Genomic DNA, 14,773 nt, shown 5'->3' with positions numbered 1-14,773 from the left:
TCTTCTGCATTAATGTACCAATTAATTTTTTTTCATTTTGAGATGCGAAGAGATCAAAAATCACGTGATAAATACATTAAGCATCTAACTGAACTTCGTCTAATAAGGCATATATCATGTTCTTTTCCCTTTCATAGTTATACAAAGCATTCTTGTAGATTTGAATATCGTCAGCAACAACATGGTGAGGATCGCTTTCCATAAAATGTTCTCCCATCGGCTCAAAATCGATTAAGTCTTCATTGACAGCATATTTTAGAGATATGTAATAACGAATATCATCTATAAGTTCGATAGTATCTATATTTTGTCTTTTTTGAATTCTTGATGCACTCTCCTTGATGAGAGCACAAAATTTAGCCCTTTCTGTTTCATCTTCACAAATATTTTCAAGATTATAAGCAATTAATCTCGAAATATACTGCTCCAACTTATCACACCTAGTTTGCCAAGACACCCTAATAAGATCAAAAGCATTATAACCAACTCTTTCATACAACGCATGGAAATCGTCATATGTTAGGCTTGAAAAATTTGCTGTGATATTTACAGCACACATAGTCTTTAGCCTATCTAAGAATAGTTCATCAGCAGCAAATAACAACTCGATAGTAAGTGTTAAAGGAATTGGTGGAATATCGTCATGATACAAATAGGATAATATAAACTTGGCAACTTCAAAACTAGATGTTGACGTGGATATTTGAATGACAGGAATATGAGGTGCTAAGATAAACGGTCTATCAATAACTGCTTTATTAGATGTTTTCTCATAGTCCTTAAGAATGGGTAAGTCTTCTTGTGAAGACAAAAAAATATCTGACTTAAACATGGTCTCAAAGTATTCGGATCTAGCCATTATTGCCTTATGCGCCGGCAAATACACAATGGATTCAGAATCAGCATCTATGACAGATATAATTATATCCGGAATCGATGACGAGTCCAAAAGTTCAGCCTTTTGATCTTCATCTATATAAAGTTCTGAATTGATTTCTTCGAAGTCTATTTCCTTACTCAAATTGAGTTTGGAAACAACCTTATTTTCGATAACACTGTTCATCAAAAATGAGTCCATATCCTTTCTTGCTTTTTCGACAAACCTAAAAGATGCAGCATTCCTTGCAGTTGCTTTATCTTTTTCATTTTCATTTTCATTTATCATTTCAATATTATATAGTAAATCTTCCAATTTCAATTTAGATGCAAATTTTACCAATTGATCTTGAGTCTTTGGCTGATCAATCGGAAGGCTGCCTGTTCTCAAGTAAATGTAGTCCACAATCATTTTGAAAACAATGGGATCTGTCGAAGAAGGCATATCAATTACTGTTTTGAAATTCCATGCTCCACCTTTTTTCAATTTATCGAAAAAATATGGACTTCTTGCTGCTAATATGAATCTATTTAATCTGAAACTTTGTAAATCTCTGGTCAAAGTACCATTAATATGAGGGAACCTAAACAATATATCGCTGGTGGGAATTTGATTTAACGGGTTCAAAAGTGATGAAATATGTCCGGCAAAGGGTTGGTACATATCAACGCTTTTAGATATATCAAAACTGATCAACAAATCCCGAATAGTGTCATTCAAAGCACCATAAATGCATCTTGCTCCTTGAAATGTATCTCTGTCACAAATGGCGCCTCTTGATAGTAATAATTCAACAATTTTAGTATGTCCACATAATGAGGCTAAAATCAATGGCGAATAGTCCCATTCATCAACCTGATTAATATTGAGTTCTGGAGTCGAAAGTAAAGAGTCCACAGTATCAATATCTCCTGCACGGCAGCTCATGCATAAATCATTAAACACCTTAGCAAGATCTTGTCCGTAATCACTCGCTGTTTGCGGTGGTGTAGCTGATTGATGGTTAGCTGAAGGCATGTGGTCATAGTTCATAGGTAGTGTCACGTAAGCATGGCCCTCTAATGAATCATCTAATTCATCATTTATTGGTGTTGGCTGCCTTACCGTCATAATTACGAGTTTAAGAATAATTCAGATATTTACTGATAATTTGTAGTTCACATTATCTTCGCAATCTTCTCTAAATCGAGAATTCACGATAAGACCTTATCTATGACATATATATATATATAAGATCGGGCCACGCAATGCTAGTGCTTTCATTTAGTTAGAGGATACCAATCTAGATTTAATGAAGGATAAAATGGAATCGTCGTTTCGCTTTGGTCACACATTGATCTAGTCTACAATATAAAACTTCTTATTGCATTGATATTGACAGTAGAATATAACAGTAGCATTTGACCCACTGGATACTTTATGACATCCTAAACGAAAATTCACTCGGTATGGCATAAGTTTCAAATTATATGAAGTGTAGTAATTACTGATAATATTTTTAGACAAATTAAATGGGTGCAAATTTTAACCACAAACTCAGACCTAACTTACTTTGCCAAAAAGTGTTTATTTACAGTGTATGTAAATTTGAAGCCAAATGATTATGATGAATTTTACACTCAAATCTGATAATAAATTAGTGAATTATGAAGGGACATCTTGTAGGAGGCTTTTAAATAGATTAAATAAATGGCCATCAATGCCTTTATTGCAAATCCATAATAAACAAAGTATAGATTCAAAAGGGAGAAGTAATATGGAAAAACTAGATTTATATTCTTCAAATTCAATGGACTTAAATGCTTCTAAGTACGATCTGGTTGGAACCTTAATTGTTGAATCTGAAGCTAAAACCCCCACTGCTAACTGTGATGGTAATGAATATGGACATTTATTCAGCTCAAGAGATAATGAATTTGTTTCTAAAAACAAATTCTTAAGCTCTCAAAAAATCAACACAGAAAAGAGAAAAAGCTTTTCAATATCGTTACAGACATTAGAATGCACTATAGATACATGCAAGATATTTGAAAGTAAGGAATCGGTTTACGAACAATTATCTGATGCTTCGTTTCTGTCATTTGACGAATCAGATGCCAGCAGCTTATTAAATGTGCTCAATACTTTAAAGTTCAATACTGAATCAGATAATAATCAGCATCGTGAAACAAAACTTGATAAAGAAAGAGGTCAACTTGAAAATCAAGATAAAGATATCATTCCTCTTAAGAACAATGAAAATTTATTTTATGTACGAAGGAAAGGAGCAAAGAGACATTTAAGAGATTTCAAGGATGTCTATAAACAACAAGAAAACAATCCAGATTCTGCGGGAAAGGTTGCATCAGCGAACGACAGCTTTTCGATAGAGTATTTGATGCAGTTTAAGGATCGCCTTAAAGAAATAAGAAAAGAAAATATGATTCCCGCGACTAGAAAGCCAATACACAACGGAAATAGATTTAGTAGGGTCTTTAATTATTGTTTCCTGACGAGATGAAACCTACTCTTACTTGAAATGATACACGCGTTTGTTGAAAAATTGCACCCTTATATCACTAATAATAAACATTAATTATTAAACTATATAAATTAAATTATATTTGACATAATAAATAGAACACAATCTTTGACATCGTCAAATTTTAAAACGATCAATTATTGTAAGAATTAACAAAATACTTAAAAAGCTTATGTTTGAACTTGTTACCTTTCTTTGAAGGTTTGGTCTCACTAATAGCATGATCATTGTGGACAACTACTGGTGAACCACTTTCTTCTCGTTGCATATGCTCAAACGAGGATTTTGGATAAGATGTTGATTGCGATTGATCGCGCTGAGTTGCTGCTTCGGTAACATTAAGATTCGCTTCATTAACAATTCCATTATTGGCAACTTCATCATTAATTGGTCTTGCGGCCTGCAAGTCCTGAGACTGATAATTTGTAGTTTCATTATTACTTAAATTCAAATTCTTCTTGTCATTCGCGTATTCCAAAGATTCATTAACAAATGGAGGAGACACATCTACATCTTTATTTGCAGTTGCAAATGCATCACCGGTTATTTCAGAATCAAGTTTTTGAGTAGAGAATTTTCCATACTCAGTATCGCGACCAAATTCTTCCTGACCACCATATGTACTGTTCAATGTTCGATTATTACTATCAGCAACCACAGGATACGTATTTGTTTGATTCCCCAAAGTGGCAGTCTGCTCTTGCGAGTGTTGACCTCGGGTTAGGTTGGATAAGTCAGCATCATTAGTTAACGCATTCGATTCGTTATACCCCTTGACATCGTCTTGGTTAACTAAGACTGCTCCGTCAATTAAGCCATCATTATTTGATTCATTAGTTACAATATCTGACTTAGCTGTCACTTTATTATCGAAAGAATCCTGCAAAGTTTGGCTAGAATTTCCTTTTTTCTCTTCGATACCTTCATCGAATACTTTTCCGGTAGGTTCTGAATAATCAACCACATTGTCCGAATCAAGCAATTCATCTGTTTCAATGTTTTCAGTTGATTCTAATTCCGTACCAATATCTCTGTTTTTATTAGATTGGCTTTCGATACTTGCTGTTTCAGATTTAATTTCGTTTAGAACAGGTACAGTGATCGGATCTAATACCTTACCCTTACGCTTCTCTTCAGGATCATTTGAATAGACAGATGCACGATCGTTTGCAATGTTAGCAGAAGGGTCAAGTGTAGTTTTCAGCTTCAGAGCATTTACGTCATGGCCAAACGAAGGACCTGCTTCAGTGTCATCCTTAACAATTGCATTAAGTATAGATGAATCAACACCTGGCATTGATCCAGGCATATCTTGAAAATCTTCATGCCCAGCATTCGAGCCTTCGGTATTTTGATTTTGGGAAGAGCTCATATTTAAACTGGCATTATCACCAATATTTGGCATATTTGCCAGATTTTCAATATCAGATCTAGCACTATCATTACGAGGAAATCTCATGGAATATGAACCATTACTATCATTATTAAATACTGGCCTCGATGGGGCATTCGTAAAGGAATTGTCATGGTCCCGCGTAGCTCCTAAGGTAGGAGCATTTTCAAGGTTACTGTTGTTGTTAACCTCATCATGAATTTTAGAGCCTAGATTACGATTGTCATCAAAATAACTATTATTTTGGTCCCCATTAGGATTTGAAGTGTCGTTGTTGATTTGACGACGATCCTTTCCCGTGTTAGATATACCCAATAAACGACGCTGCATTTCAGGATTAAAAGTTGCCGCACCTGCTGCACCTTCCCTTCTAAAATTATCTCCGGCTCTTGAGACTTCATCTTGGCCAGAATTATTGTGATTCAGTTTCTGATACCCTTCTAAATCCGTTGCCTTGGTATTATCTTCAGTAAGATTAGTGTCCGAAACAATTGGTTGTGAATTATCATTACTAAACTTATTTGATCCCCTTTCATCTACTAAATTTGAATCATCATTGGAAGTGCTCTTCCTTCTACCAAACAACGAAGCGAGTCTTCCATGCTTCTGAGCTCTTTGTGATTTTTTCTGTTCTTTTGACACAGCTTTTGATGCTTCAGATTCTTCTTTCTCCTGGTTTTTCATTTTCTGTTTCTGTTCCTTCAATTCAGACTTCTGTTGCTTTTTTTCTTCCTTCGCTCTTTCTTTTCTACTTGTTTGTTTGGGTTCTACGTTATCCCTCAATGATAGACCAACAAAATCCTTATGATGGTTTTGATAAACATAGTTATCATTAACACCTTGCTCGTTTAATTCCTGCGTCTTCTTTTCTTTTTTTGAATCTTGTGTAGGAAGTGATTGCGAGTTCAACGACATTGCCCTTTGTCCCCCCAACTTTGGTGATTGGGATTGTGGTTGACTGTCCTTATTACCATATACTCTCTCCATAGCTACTTGCATTGCTATACTATAAAAGTCTTGATCCGAAGGCTTCGTATGCTCAGTCTCTTTGGGTTCACTGTCGTTGTAAAATATTGGAATTGTTTCGTGTTTTTCCAGGAATTTTATAGAATTTGACGCTTCTGATTTATCTGATAACACATCGTCATGTCTTGATATTGGTGAAGACATAAGAGAATGCGTTCTCTTACTACCAGCATTCGTGTTAATTCTGTTCGATTGTTGCGACACATGCATATTAGGCGATTGAGGAACCTTAAATTTAGGAGGCTCGTTGAACTGAGGACTACTCAAACTCTTGTATGGATGCTGAACATCGTCTTGTTTAATGTCTAGTTGTTTATCGGTCTGCAACTCGTCTATTGCATCAGCAAACCCTTCCTCATCTTCTGGTCCCTTATCATTAATATTATTCTTCTTTTTCAAAATCGATTTCAAAGGTTTAGATGACTCGCTGCTAACTGATTTAATACCGGTGCTATGTATAGATTCATTACCACCGCCATACGAATGTAACTCAGGAGACCCAAAATCATCCCCGTAATACGATAAGCCATGATTACCTTGGTTTAATCGTAAGCTTTGCCCTTGAAAATTTTCGTCATGCGCCGGTTCATGTAACACATCATCCACATGTGGATGGCCATGGCCTTTCTGAGTTAAAATATCGTGATCAAGTTCGTAGTTGTAGTCGAAGTCTTGCAAGTCTTCATCGATTTTCGAAAGATTATAGCTTCCACCTGCACCATTCGATAGCATCGAGTTATGCTTGACAGAATTATTACCTTTCAATGCCATTGATTGAGAATTCAACGAATTGGCTCTAGAGTTACTTCTGGAAATATTCTTTGTCGTAGTATTAGTAACTGTTGATCCATCAGCAAATGTCTTTATAGTCTCCACTGTTATCGACAGCACTCTACCTTGCGAATCTACAACCTTGGTTGTTTTAGTTGTAACCGTTATATCACCTTCATCTTCTCCCTCGTTGTCTTGCTCATAGAGCACAGGTGGACTTCTTGACCTCACAAACGAATTCTGAGAACTTAATGAAGCAGCCCGAGCACCAGGCCTATTGTATGATCCAACACTTGATTTACTGTTCAATGAATTAAATCTTCTTGCCCCCTGGTTGGAGCTGCCTAGCGGTTGTCCAACCGTATATGATGGCTTGGGATGGTATGTATAGCTCCTCAACGAATTCGACCTATTTGAAGCTGCTGTCAACGAATTGGCTCTTCTGACCGTCTGTTTAGCGCCTGTTCCCTGGCGTGGAGTTGCTTGGTTCTGCTGTTGATTATGTCTCTGAATTGCTACCATTGCCGCCTGCCCTGCACCCTGTGTCATCGATTGACTTCTAGATATTCCTGTACTAGCCACCCCAGCAACATTGTTACTTTCTTGGTTCAGGTATCTGTTCAATTCGTCAGTATATTTACTAAATCCTTGGTAGGATTCCGGTCTACGCTAATTTTCATTTGTTAGTACTATTCCATCGCATTGATTTGTTACTGATTTATCCGATGCCATAGGGCGTCTCCTAATACTTACTCTGCTTTTAGAGAAAAAATTAACCATAATAAGTCACTTTTATTAGCAAATTTTGATAAAGACTTAAATTAGTTTTAATTTCTACTCAAATAAATATATATCCGTTATACTTCCCTTAAGACGAATTGTTCTGTTTCTACTATTGTTTACTATTGATAATTCCTTATATGTCATGTTTTTGTTAAATTGCGAAATTCATTGTCTTAAATTTCTGTTCGGGAACTTACGTAATCTTGCGACAAATTCGGCTAGATACATCATCTAACCGTTAGTAAGGCCTTTAGTAAAGCTTATAAATGATATTATTCAGATTGTTATATGGTACGATATGATAATTTGTATATAAGGGTGATGAAAAACACGATTATATGAATATTCAAGAGGCTCCATTTAATGAAGTTAGAAATTATCTTAGGATTCATCATTTCTACCATATATATGTCAATTATTAGAAGAATGTCTAGTAAGAGTGTCAGTTCAGTCAGCAATGAGATCAATAATGCAGCTAGCGAAGCAGCGCATGCGGCAATGCAAAAGAACCCACATCCGTTTCCAACTTATTTTGTAAGTCACGGAGGACCTACATTTATGTACGAAGAAGATGCTTTCGGGAATAAGGGTGCATGGAGCCTTATCAAGAAGCTTGGAACACAGATCAAGAAACAGTGGAAACCAGATTATATTATTGTTGTATCGGCGCATTGGCAGTCGAGTGGTCGTAAGCTGGTAGAGGTTAGCATTCCAAAGAAAGGGAAGGAGAATCCGCTTATATACGATTTTTATGGGTTCCCAGATCATATGTACAAGGAAGAGTTCCATACGAACAACAATTTAGGTGTTGCACAAAAAATCAAAGAAGAGCTTGAAAAGGGAGGCTTCCACAGTGATCTTACCGAACGTGGAATTGACCATGGGGTTTGGGTGCCATTGAAGGTTGCATTCCTGGACTATAACACATTGTCAAAGGAACAGCCAGCGGTAAAGGGTTTGGACTTGCCTGAGACATCTCTAATTCAAGTTTCTTTAACCGGAGATGAGAAAGACTTTGACACACATCACAAATTGGGTAAGGTATTGTCAAAGTTCAGAGAGAATTTAATTTGGGATGAAAGTCAACAGAGGTATCTCAAAGGAATGGTTATCTGCTCGGGGATGTCTGTCCACAACTTGAAAGATCTCTCTTCATTTAGAATACCGGGAAAGGTAATGCCATACGCTAAGCTGTTTAATGAGTTATTAACCAAATCGATTACCAACACGGACAATGCCTTTGAGAATTTGAAAGACTTGCAGACTAGCCACTCTAAATTATTATTCCTGGCGCACCCTACATTAGAGCATTTTGTGCCTATTGTGGTTGCTACCGGAATTGTTGATGGGAAAGAAGAACCAATCAAGGAGTTATACAATGATAATGTCGCTAGTTTAGGATGGGGCATTTACCAATTTGGTAATAACTATTCTGCTTAAATATAGATGTACTACATTAATAATTTTTAACTTGAAATATATATTTAATTTGTAATATTAAATAAGTGTAACTTATGCAGTGTATATATATATTGATTGTGCAAATCAGAGTTCGCCATAGTGAAATTAATTCTTCAATAAATCCTTGAAAATACCTTCAATCCCCTTTTCGTCTAATCCTTCGACGTTATTTTTTATTTCTTTACCTTTTTCAAATCTAGCGGTTATACTTGGTGGGATACCATAGGATTCTCTAACTAAAATTGGTAACTTGTAGTTCAGTTGAGTCTTCAATGCTGGATAGTTGGCAGTTAAAAATTTTCTTAATGGTATTGAGGCCTCACCTGTTTGGGATAAGTGAAATCTTAATTCTCTTAAGGTATTTGGTAAGATAAACTTAGACATTATGTATAGTTCTGTACTTCAGTATGTGATTACGATTGATTTATTAATCAATGCCATATTACTACTGTTAATTATTTAATTTTAACTGGTTAAATCAAAGTCGTGTACTAGTGGCTAAATTACACAAATTCACTACTAACATATGGAAACTATTACTGCAAATATCTATTATATCTTCACTTTCCAAATATGATGAAGAAGGTAGTAAAATATACGGCTACATGTAGCTTAATTCTAATCTAGCTGGATGTCGTTATCAGTTTTTTTAAAAATCTCTCGTTTATGCGAAATATGAACATTTAAGATTTTGCAGCTTTTCAGGGAACGTTTGTAATGGAACTATACAATCAATAAAAGTTTTTCAAAGTAACGTTATATGAGAGATTCATTGAATTTTTTTATTACTCTTTGTCATATATATCATTAGGTTAATTAAGTTTTAAAAGGGCAGGATTTCCTTCGTCTAAACCCAAAGAATCATAATTTGGTAAAATATTGTTTACATCTTCCACCAATTCAGGCAAGCCTGACTTTAAAGACCGTATAAGTGCATCAATACAAAGCAAAGCTGACATACCATCGTCTGCAGTGCAGAACGGCTCTTGTTTCTTGTTGATAACATCAACGAAGTGATCTAACTGGAAATCGAATGGCAAAGCAGAATGCAAAGTTTGTTGGCGGTTTGAAATTAAGGGTTCTTTTACTACGGGACTCAACCAACTCTTATCTTCTGGGTTCTTTATGCCCTTCTGATGATACAAATTAAGATCTGGGGCGGAAAGTGTTCCTTCGGACCCGAAAACACGGTAGAAGCCTTCTAATCCTTCATGGAATGGAATAGTCGGATTTTCACCTGTACCAGCCTCAAAATTGAATGGCGACGTAACACTATCAGAACAGATAAATGTACCACAAACCCCGTTTTTGAACCTTAACGTTAGCGCAGCTCCTTCGTCGGCATTTGGGTATTCCAATCTTTCCTTAGGTAAAGGCTCTGCATAAACTCTTGCCACAGGTCCAAATAAGTACTGTAATAAATCGATATCATGCACCATATTTATTAATAATGCACCACCACCAGTATTAATATCTGTTCTCCAAGGTGATACCTTGTAGTATTCATCAGCCTTACGTGTAGCCCAAACACCTTGAACTGCGACAATGTTACCAACTTTTTTCAAGTTCTTCTTAGTTTCTATAATAAAAGGGTTGAACCTTCTATGATGCCCCACCAATAATTTGACATTCTTCATTTTGGTATATTCTTTCAATGCCTTGGATTCTTCTGCGTTTGAAGACAAGGGCTTTTCTACCAACAAGTGGATCCCGTGTGAGGCTAACTCTGCGGCAATACTAATATGCAACGAATTAGGTGTACATACTATAGCTCCGTCTGGATATGGGGTGCTTGTTTCGTTGCAGCTCTCGATCATCTCCTTAATGGATTTAAAGGAACGAGTATTGAATTTTTCGGCTGCATTAGCACCCGCTGGAGTAGGATCAACGAACCCAAAGAGCTGGGTTTGAGGATTTTGATGAACATGCTGAGCATGGCGAGGTCCAATGAGCCCTGCACCAATAACAACTATTTGTAATGAACTGGCTACCATGATAGTTCTTAAATCTAATTAGTTTTTCTTAATGACTACTTGCTCGAAATATATATGTTTCTCAAACTCAAGATATTGTAGATAATAGTGTATGAATAAACAGTCCATTTATATATTTTATAATCTCTAAAATATTAGGTCAAACGAAATATTTAATCCGAATATAAGGCTATATGTATAGAAATTTTTCACTTCCCCCTCCGTTACCCACCCCCAGATTTTGCGGAGTTGGCTCGGACAAATACATTACCGTAGAAAAGATTCTGATAAGCTCTTCCTAATTCTTTATATGGTATACATGAAGAAAAACCACTGATAGGACCGCGATTACTGGAAGCTAATACACCCGACTCCGCTTCTGCTAACGAGAGATAATAGTTTTATTATTTCCTTGATATAGGGATAGTTACACGCCAGACCACAGTTTTGTGTAATTAAGAACTAGGACAGACAAAAGTATCAACACTAAGGTATAGATAGGAGAAGAGGGACAATTAATGATTATATTGTAATGTCATTTGATATCAATTGGTCGGAACTTGTTTCAGATGATTCGTTGAATGAAGCAATCAAAGAATTTCTTGATAATCAGTTTCAGAGTATATCGCTTCCGTCGTTCATTGACAATTTGTCGGTGACTGATTTCAGTCTTGGAAACTCACCACCAGAAGTGACTATTCGTCACATAGGAGACCCATTCGATGAGTTTTATGAAGATGAGGGGGATGACGATGAAAGGGAAAGAAAAAACGTTTATACGCAGCAAGGTGTTCCGGGAGATAGTAATTCCAGTGATGAGGAAGACGATGAATACGACGGAGATAGAAGTAACGATTTGTCAATAATAACAGAAGACCCGAATATACATGCCTTCAGTAATGATTCTGGTCGATCTAGACTTGCAAGTCCTCCGCCAGCTCCACCCACGGACCTCAAGAGATCTCGTACTGCGCTGGATCCGTTCTCGTTGATTATGGGGAATAATAATTTAAACTATATGCATAATTATAATATGAACTATGTTGGGCTTGGGAACCTCAATGCCACTGGAACTCACACAGGCACTGATACCCCAACTAATATACTTAATCAAAACCCGTATGCCACCCTTAAAAGTAATCCCACGTCGTATTACAAGAATAAAGAGCTGTCTAAATTTTCGGGTAGCGATGCCTACAAAAGTGGCTTAAGAATGACATCGAAAGAGCCTTGCTCTTCAAGAAGTGAGAATGATATTCAATTAATTGCCGAAGTTAAATATAATGGTGATATGCATTTGGAGCTTACGGTAAACTTATTAGTTAATTACCCGTCCCCTAACTTCATATCATTACCCATTAAACTACACGTAACAGATCTAGTGATACATTCGATAATAACCATCGCATATTTGAAAAGCTCAGTTTACATATCATTTCTTTGTGATGTCAATGATATAAATTCGGACTACTTCACGTCAAGCAGTCAAAACCCCACAACGCCAGACAATATAAATGGGTCCATCAATGCTGGGGGTAACTTTGTAGACTATATTTCGGGGCCGATAAACAGAGAAAGAATTGATATTATTAAAAAAGTAAAAATCGAATCCGAAATAGGTGAAGCTGAACAGAATGCTTTGCGTAATGTCGGTAAAGTGGAAAGGTTTCTAGTTGAACAATTACGAAATATAATAAGAGATGAATTTGCATGGCCCAGCTGGATCTGTTTCGACTTGAATGACGTTGAAGATGATGAAAGTGATGATCAAGAACAAAGAGATGATCAAGAGGAAACTTAATTTAATACTTGTGTAAATATATATATTCAGTGCGATCTTAAAATGAAAGCATTTTTCACGAATCTTGTAAGGTAGCAATATGAATGCTAATGTTTCTGACCTAGTGAGTCAATTCAACTTCTCTAAGTTATTAAAGACTGATCCCCAAACCAAATCAATTGTATTACTTGGTAAAATCAATTCTGACGATGCTATAATTTCTATTGAAAAGTCTCATTTCATCACCGATGAGTCTGATGTTAAGGTTAACGAGTTGGTAGAGAACTTGCAAATAATAAATCATAACGATGTATATTACTGGTCACTGGCCTTGCTTGCCCAGTCCTTACCTGATTTTCCCTCAGGTAAACTTAACATGATATACCCAGCTACAGAAACCCACATTAAGAAGTACGGCCAACAAAACTTCCATTATGTATTGGAAACACCAGAAACATATCAAAAGTTTGTAAAGCCTTATATAGAATCAATGAAAGGTGATAGAATAAAATGGGTGTATAATATTTTGTTTGAAGGAAAAGAGTCAGAGACATTTATATACCACGATAAGGACCCACAGGAGGGATTCGTACTTTTGCCAGATATGAAATGGGACAAAATAAATATGGACTCCTTATATCTTTGTTGCATAGTCAACAGAACTGATATTTCTTCTGTTAGAGATTTGAATGGTTCACATCTTTCATTTTTGATAAACGTTCAGAATAAAATACGAAAGATTGCTAGCAAAACATTCCCAATTAAACCTGATGAATTGAGAATATTTATCCACTATCAGCCATCATATTATCATTTCCACATTCATATTGTAAACGTCAAGCACCCGGGTTTAGGGGACGGAATTGCAGTGGGCAAAGCGATTTTATTAGACGATATTATTGAAAATATCAAGTTTAGAAATGACTATTACATGCAGCGCAATATTGGTTATTTGATCGGAGAGAACCATGGCTTATGGAATGATGAAGGGTTTAGAGAGTCACATTATGCCCATCTAAGAGATAATGGATTAATTTAAGGTTCACTAATATTATAAAAATGCTTGATATATTAAAAGCCTAGTATACAGAAAACGTAGCTATAAATAACTAATAGTTAAATTCACTACTATTTGAATTAAGAGCCATTTTTGCCATTCTTAACATCTTTTTCCTTGGATCTTCTTTCTTAATTTTTTTACTACTATTTGCTCCATCTTGGAATGCTGTATTGCTTCCTACGGATTTACCGAGCTTCTTAGGGGTTTCTCTTAAACCAAAACTTTTAGCCAAATGACCCAAATGCAATAATTTTACATTAAAGAAACTCCTTTCTGTAGATAAATGAGTAGCATATGCTCTAATATGTGAAGTAAATGCTTGTACCGCCTGGTCGTGAGCAGTGCTATCTTCCAATAACCATCTTTCAACATCCAAGTGCCATGTGGTAGCATGAATATCCCATTTACCGAATTTCTTCTTGGGGTCTACCTTACCAGATGCCTTTTTTTCTTCCTGTTCTTCTTCAGGTTCAGCAAAACCTTCTTTCAAAACATCCTCATAGCTGATGATTCTGAGGTTATCCTCCTTGGGATGAACCACCTTGATTTTACCATCAACATAACCTTCTTCATTCCCAGGTAACAAAAATAAAACAGCACTACCTTCATTACCAACTCTTGCAGATCTTCCAATTCTATGCAAATGATCTTCAACACTGAAAGGTGGATCGTACTCAATAACACTGGAAATGTTTGGTAAATCCAAACCACGAGAGGCGACATCTGTACAGAATAATATAGAATGTTTCGCTGAATCTTTACCTTCAGATTTATCTTTTATAAATGATTGTAATGTAGATGCACGTTGTTGCTGTGATAAAGAACCATGAAGTTTATATACGCAAGTGTTTGATCCTAAAAGAGGTGCCGTTAAGATACTTGGTTTTTCTTCTTCATTTTCATCTTCATTGTCGTATTTCGAATAATATGGAACTTCAACAGTTTCGAATTTATCAGTTTCTCTATTTTTTCTCTTTTTAAACATGTTACCGTTTCTAGTGAATACGTCAAAATGGAAATTAAGAGAATCGGAACACGAAAAAAAGACAATGGTTCTCTTATTGGTCTTGTCATCAAGGATCCTAGTTTCCATAGATAATTTTTTTAACATGGCACTAAGGGCGACAA

At 36.0% G+C, this 14,773-nt stretch overlaps 9 protein-coding genes across 9 annotated transcripts; 4 read left to right on the top strand and 5 right to left on the bottom strand.

The window, feature by feature from the left end:
* Nucleotides 1-76: 76 nt before the first annotated feature.
* On the bottom strand, nt 77-1,987 carry AC631_00784 (uncharacterized protein; the record flags this gene model as incomplete). The annotated part of the gene is made up of 1 exon (XM_015609614.1): nt 77-1,987. The coding sequence occupies one exon, from the start codon at nt 1,985-1,987 to the stop codon at nt 77-79; it is 1,911 nt and encodes a 636-aa protein (XP_015469570.1).
* A 646-nt stretch (nt 1,988-2,633) lies between these two features.
* AC631_00783 (uncharacterized protein) lies at nt 2,634-3,377 on the top strand (the record flags this gene model as incomplete). Its single annotated transcript, XM_015609613.1, has 1 exon — nt 2,634-3,377. The coding sequence occupies one exon, from the start codon at nt 2,634-2,636 to the stop codon at nt 3,375-3,377; it is 744 nt and encodes a 247-aa protein (XP_015469569.1).
* Nucleotides 3,378-3,531: 154 nt separating this feature from the next.
* AC631_00782 (uncharacterized protein) lies at nt 3,532-7,137 on the bottom strand (the record flags this gene model as incomplete). The annotated part of the gene is made up of 1 exon (XM_015609612.1): nt 3,532-7,137. The coding sequence occupies one exon, from the start codon at nt 7,135-7,137 to the stop codon at nt 3,532-3,534; it is 3,606 nt and encodes a 1,201-aa protein (XP_015469568.1).
* Nucleotides 7,138-7,797: 660 nt separating this feature from the next.
* On the top strand, nt 7,798-8,811 carry AC631_00781 (uncharacterized protein; the record flags this gene model as incomplete). The annotated part of the gene is made up of 1 exon (XM_015609611.1): nt 7,798-8,811. One exon carries the CDS (start codon nt 7,798-7,800, stop codon nt 8,809-8,811), a length of 1,014 nt encoding a protein of 337 aa, XP_015469567.1.
* Nucleotides 8,812-8,937: 126 nt separating this feature from the next.
* On the bottom strand, nt 8,938-9,216 carry AC631_00780 (uncharacterized protein; the record flags this gene model as incomplete). Its single annotated transcript, XM_015609610.1, has 1 exon — nt 8,938-9,216. The coding sequence occupies one exon, from the start codon at nt 9,214-9,216 to the stop codon at nt 8,938-8,940; it is 279 nt and encodes a 92-aa protein (XP_015469566.1).
* A 428-nt stretch (nt 9,217-9,644) lies between these two features.
* On the bottom strand, nt 9,645-10,826 carry AC631_00779 (uncharacterized protein; the record flags this gene model as incomplete). Its single annotated transcript, XM_015609609.1, has 1 exon — nt 9,645-10,826. The coding sequence occupies one exon, from the start codon at nt 10,824-10,826 to the stop codon at nt 9,645-9,647; it is 1,182 nt and encodes a 393-aa protein (XP_015469565.1).
* Nucleotides 10,827-11,337: 511 nt separating this feature from the next.
* On the top strand, nt 11,338-12,606 carry AC631_00778 (ERMES complex subunit; the record flags this gene model as incomplete). Its single annotated transcript, XM_015609608.1, has 1 exon — nt 11,338-12,606. One exon carries the CDS (start codon nt 11,338-11,340, stop codon nt 12,604-12,606), a length of 1,269 nt encoding a protein of 422 aa, XP_015469564.1.
* A 79-nt stretch (nt 12,607-12,685) lies between these two features.
* AC631_00777 (5'-(N(7)-methyl 5'-triphosphoguanosine)-(mRNA) diphosphatase) lies at nt 12,686-13,624 on the top strand (the record flags this gene model as incomplete). The annotated part of the gene is made up of 1 exon (XM_015609607.1): nt 12,686-13,624. One exon carries the CDS (start codon nt 12,686-12,688, stop codon nt 13,622-13,624), a length of 939 nt encoding a protein of 312 aa, XP_015469563.1.
* A 70-nt stretch (nt 13,625-13,694) lies between these two features.
* On the bottom strand, nt 13,695-14,630 carry AC631_00776 (uncharacterized protein; the record flags this gene model as incomplete). Its single annotated transcript, XM_015609606.1, has 1 exon — nt 13,695-14,630. One exon carries the CDS (start codon nt 14,628-14,630, stop codon nt 13,695-13,697), a length of 936 nt encoding a protein of 311 aa, XP_015469562.1.
* Nucleotides 14,631-14,773: the final 143 nt, after the last annotated feature.

The sequence above is a fragment of the Debaryomyces fabryi genome (assembly GCF_001447935.2).
Source record: "Debaryomyces fabryi strain CBS 789 chromosome Unknown contig00009, whole genome shotgun sequence".
NCBI classification, from domain to species: domain Eukaryota; kingdom Fungi; phylum Ascomycota; class Pichiomycetes; order Serinales; family Debaryomycetaceae; genus Debaryomyces; species Debaryomyces fabryi.
This window is presented reverse-complemented; position numbering and strand designations above follow the sequence as displayed.